The 5073-nt window shown below is 36.3% G+C and overlaps 1 protein-coding gene across 1 annotated transcript in view; it reads right to left on the bottom strand.

Annotated features, from left to right (window-relative positions):
- Positions 1 to 118, bottom strand: part of LOC119420337 (pannexin-3-like) — a 2161-nt gene extending 2043 nt beyond the window's left edge. The window contains exon 1 of the mRNA XM_037687723.1: positions 66 to 118. Coding sequence (XP_037543651.1) covers positions 66 to 118 — 53 coding nt within the window. The remainder of the gene's footprint in view (positions 1 to 65) is intronic.
- Positions 119 to 5073: the final 4955 nt, after the last annotated feature.

Here is a 5073-nt window from a genome sequence, read left to right as displayed (position 1 = left end):
TATGAGAATCTACTCAGTGCCAGAAAACTGTGAAGAAAACAACATGATTGACTTTATCAACAAACTGATCCATGAAAAACTGGAAGTGACGGACGAACTCCGTGTGGAGAGGGCACATGGGATAGGGCCGAGGCCTGGACCAAAGGACCGGCCCAGAACTGTTCTGGTTTGATTTCAATCATATGCCATGAAACAAAAAGTACTGCAAGCTGCATGGAGAGCAAAGACTGTACAAGTAAATGATCGAAGGATTTATTTTGATGAGGACTTTAAAAAAAATCAGTGTTTAAGGAACATGCAAAATACAAAGATGTGCGCAAAGTACTTGAACGAAAAATCAAGTCACAGATTTTACTTCCAGCTAGACTGAAAGTTTTTTGTGAGAACGGGAAAGTTAAGGTGTATAATGACCCTCAAGCTGCTGCAACTGGATTATGTGAGCTCGGAGTCAACATGGACGTTCCAGAGAAGGAAATGGATCTAGAGTCAATCCTGCAGAACACAGGATGGGAGACGGCCTGGACCCAAAGGAGGAGAGCCCCAGGTCATGAAATCAAGGATGGAGTTAAGGCCCTTCTTGAAAAACATAAGTGAATGAAGTTCCTTTTGAATAAATGGAGAGACAAATGGAGGAAATGCAACGTGCAACAAGCAAACCAATGTTGATAAGACATGGTGGTACGGAATTCAAAATACATGATTATGAAAACAACATTACTACACCATACCACTTTATTTATAAAGCACTTAAAACAGCAACAAGGCCAACCAAAGTGCTGTACAGACAGAACAACAGGTAGCACACGAAGCAAAATACAAAATGAGGTAAATCAGAATATAGACATAGAAAAGATGCAGATAATGAGGACAAACCAGTGTGGAGCATACAGGATCAAAACACAGATCATCTGGTGTTGAAAGCTACTGAATAGTAGTGAGTTTTTAAACGGGACTTGAAAACTGAGAGGGAGGGGGCCTGTCTGACAAGCAGAGGTAACTCGTTCCAAAGTCTTGGTCCTGCTACAGAGAAGTCCCTGTCACCTCTGCGCTTAAGACGAGTTCCTGGAACTGTGAGGAGCAACTGGTCCGCTGACCTCAGGGAGCGTGGTGGGACATACGGTTGTAGCAGATCAGAGAGATGGGGGGGGGGGGGGGGGACACTGTTCAGTGATTTGTAGACATACAGGAGTATTTTGAACTGGATTCGAAAGTGAACCAGTAACCAGTGCAGTGAGGCCTAAACTGGTGTAATGTGCTCTCTTTTGCCTGTACTGGTTAATTGATCATTGATCCACACAGTAATTTATTAGACAAAATTAACAATTGTAAATTTTATACAGATGAACAACTGAATCTTTCTGTGGACTTTGATAATTTTTCACTTGTTCATTTTAACTGCAGAAGTCTTCATGCTAATTTTGACAAGATTAGTGAATATCTGAAAACATTTAGAAATCACTATCAAGTCATAGCATCATCTGAAACGTGGTTAAATGACACATCTATAGATTTTGATATGGAAGGGTATCATCTGTTTCATACAAACCGAGTGAAGAACAAAGGTGGCGGTGTTGCATTGTGTCAGTAGTTCCTTGAGATGTGAAAAATTATAATTTGTGTCATTTGCCTTGGATGATGTGATGGAACGTGTTACTGTTGAAGTTGAGATGGAGACAACAAAGAACATTATTGTAGCTTGTATACACAGAACACCAGGCTCTAATTTAGAATATTTTAGAGAAAGATGTGAAAATCTCCTGGATGGATTAAATGACAGGAAAACCTGGTTAATATGTGGAGATTTCAATATTGATCTATTAAAACAAGGACAGCACAAAATGACCACAGAGTTTGTTGATGCCAGTATAGAAGTTTATTTCCAGTGATTACTCAACCAACCAGAATCACCAGCACTACTGCAACATTAACTGATAATAGTTTTACTAATGAAATTGGAAAGACTATTTACAGTGGAGTCCTAATAAGTGACATAAGTGATAATTTACCAATATTCATAGTTCATGACAGTAAAATTAAAAAAAACTAATAAAGTTGATGACATAAGGCAGGTTAGAGTCAGATCTGATGAAACAATAAAGAAATTCTATAATGACCTGTTAAAGGAAAACTGGAGTGGGGTATATGTGAAGGATGTAAATGTGGCATATGAAACATTTCTGCAAGTCATAAATAATTATATGACAAAAATTGCCTGATATTAGTGCGTCACAAAAATAAAAAATGTCAGTGCAAAACCCTGGATGACCAAGAGACTGTTAAAATCTTGTAAGAAGAAAAAAAAGTTCTATAGAGATTTTGTTAGATTTCCAACTAAACCTAAAGAATTGAAATACAAACATAAAACAAACTGACAACATTAATAAGACAAGCTAAGAAAGATTACTATAATTTAAAGTTGTGAGAGCGCAGTGGTGATATGAAAAGAACGTGGAAAATGTTGAATAGTATTGTAAGACCTAATTATACTCATTGTCTTGAAAAACAGTTTTTTAAGGGAGAAACAACATCGACTGAAAAAATAAAGTGGTAAATGAATTTAATTATTTTTTTGTAAATAAAGGACCAGGTTTGGCTTCTTCCATTAAGACAAATGATATTCAGGGTGTGCAGGGTGGTGGTAGAATGTCACAGTCAGTGTTTCTTGGAGATACAAGTGAACATGAAATTCTAACTATAGTCAGGAAAAGTAAAACTAAGACATCTGTTGATAGTGATGGAATTAATATGATGATTATTAAAAAACTATTGACTTTATTATTAAACCATTGACTTATATTTGTAACTTGTCAGTCCGGAGTGGCATATTTCCAGAAAAAATGAAATGAGCAAAAGTAATTCCAATATTTAAAAATGGTGATAGACAAAGTTTTGACAATTATAGACTGATCTCGGTGCTCCCCCAGTTTTCTCAAGTGCTGGAAAAATGGTTTGTCCAGAAATTGGATTGTTATATTGAAAATAATAACTTGTTGAGTGAGAGTCAATATGGCTTTAGATCAAATAAATCAACATCCCTTGCATTATTAGAACCAAATGAAAAAATTACAGCAGCAATAGAAAGGAAGCATTACACAGTGGGGGTGTTTATTGATTTAAGAAACGCTTTTGATACAGTTGATCACACTTTATTACTTTCCAAATTACAAGATTATGAGATAAGAGGGATAGTTCGTAACTGGTTGAGTAGTTATTTGTCTAAACAAAAACAATTTGTACAGCTAGGAAATGAAAAATCTGATCTTCAAAACATAAAATGTGGAGTCCCTCAAGGTTCAGTACTAGGACCAAAGCTTTTTTCTTTTGTATATCAATGACATTTGTGAAGTGTCCAAAAAGTTACAAATCATCCTGTTTGCAGATGATACAAATTTATTTTGTTCTGGGAATGACTTAAAAAACATTATAGAATGTTTGTCCAGTGAGATGTCTAAACTTAACGAGTGGTTTAAATACAACAAATGATCAATAAACTGGAATAAAACAAAATTCATGATTTTTGGTGACAGAAAAATAGATGATTCTATTACAATGTCTATCGATGATAATCAAGTTGAACGAGTACATGAAGTTAAATTTTTAGGGGTTGTTTTAGATCATAAACTTAACTGGAAATCTCATATAAAATATATAAAACTAAAAGTATGCAAAAGTATTGGACTTCTAAATAAAGTAAAACATGTTTTAGAACTATCAACACTCCAGACATTATATTCATTTGTTGTTCTGTAGTGAACTAAGCCTCAGGTCAAAATCTGACCCTGAGGACCTTCATGGGACAGAAACTGTTATTTCATTGATTTGAGTCCAGAAATACAAATTAGCTCATCCAGAGACTTTCTAAGTGTGTCCTGCACTAATCAATTGAAAGAACTCTCTCTTTTTTATATTATCATTACTATTTTACAATATCTTGATAATCAAAGTGTGTTTAGTTCAAACCATTTTAAATGTTGAAGTGAACTACTCATTTTAAATCAACTGTGAAACAGTATTAATGATTTTTTAATCCTCATTCAAAGTAGAAATCAAGTTAATGTCTGTTACAGAGTAATCATGCCTTTTTTGGTTCTTCTGTCTGAAATGAGAAGTAGTGATGTCGGTCAAAAGTCGGAGACAGTCGCAAACAAGTTTATTAGAACGAACTGTCATGTTTTTAAACCTATCAGACAGAAATAAGAAGAAGCTGGCACCTGTGGTCTGTCATCTCGCCTAAACATTTCTCTGTCTGTTCCAAAAACATCTCACTGTTTTTCTGACTTGTAGTAACCTCTTACGTCACTAAAACCACACCCCTGTTGGTTCTTTCAACCAAACAGGATTTCCCAAAAAGGGACCGGAAGCGAACTCTTTAAAAAGTTCTGGAGAAGTTCAAAAGTTCTGAGAGAAGAACAGAAGTTCTGGGAGCAGAACCGAACGAAAGTTCTGAAGGACTGGAGTTATTTGGGAGTTCTTCCGAGTCTCGTGGGGATTATGGAAGCTTCCACATCTGAGTGGAACTCTGACGGGCTCACAGCTCATGTGAGTCCACCTGGGAGGTGAGCGTGCTGTTGAACGAAGTACCGTCACTACTCCGGACGTTTCTCTGCTATCCTACGGAGACGCTGAGATGGTAACGTTGAAAGAGAACTCTACACCGAAGCTGAGATATCTTCTGCAAGGTAAAGAGTCGATTTCCACTACCGAAGTGTACCGAGGTAGAGCTGGGTTCGAATGGAGGGTGTTGTTCTTCGTCAACACATTTTCCCTCACACATCTTTTCTCTCCATTTAAACTCCTTCATTCCCCATCTTTAAAACTCTTCTATCTGCCAGTAATTAATCCAGATATTTTCAGAAATGTCTGTTGTATTTCAGTGCAAGTGAGAAATCATGGCCGTATGATTTCTCATTGTAAAGCTCATTAATTAAGCTGTGTTATTGCGTTCAATCAGAATAATCAAGTGTACAATGTTGATGTTAAATTTTGATTCTGTTAATAAATGACCACATTCATTTTGATGGGTCAAAGAAAATTAACGTCTCATGTCACTGGTTTTTAGACCATCTCCCATAC

The sequence above is a fragment of the Nematolebias whitei genome, chromosome 14 (genome assembly GCF_014905685.2).
Source record: "Nematolebias whitei isolate Nwh7 chromosome 14, NemWhi1, whole genome shotgun sequence".
NCBI lineage: Eukaryota > Metazoa > Chordata > Actinopteri > Cyprinodontiformes > Rivulidae > Nematolebias > Nematolebias whitei.
This window is presented reverse-complemented; position numbering and strand designations above follow the sequence as displayed.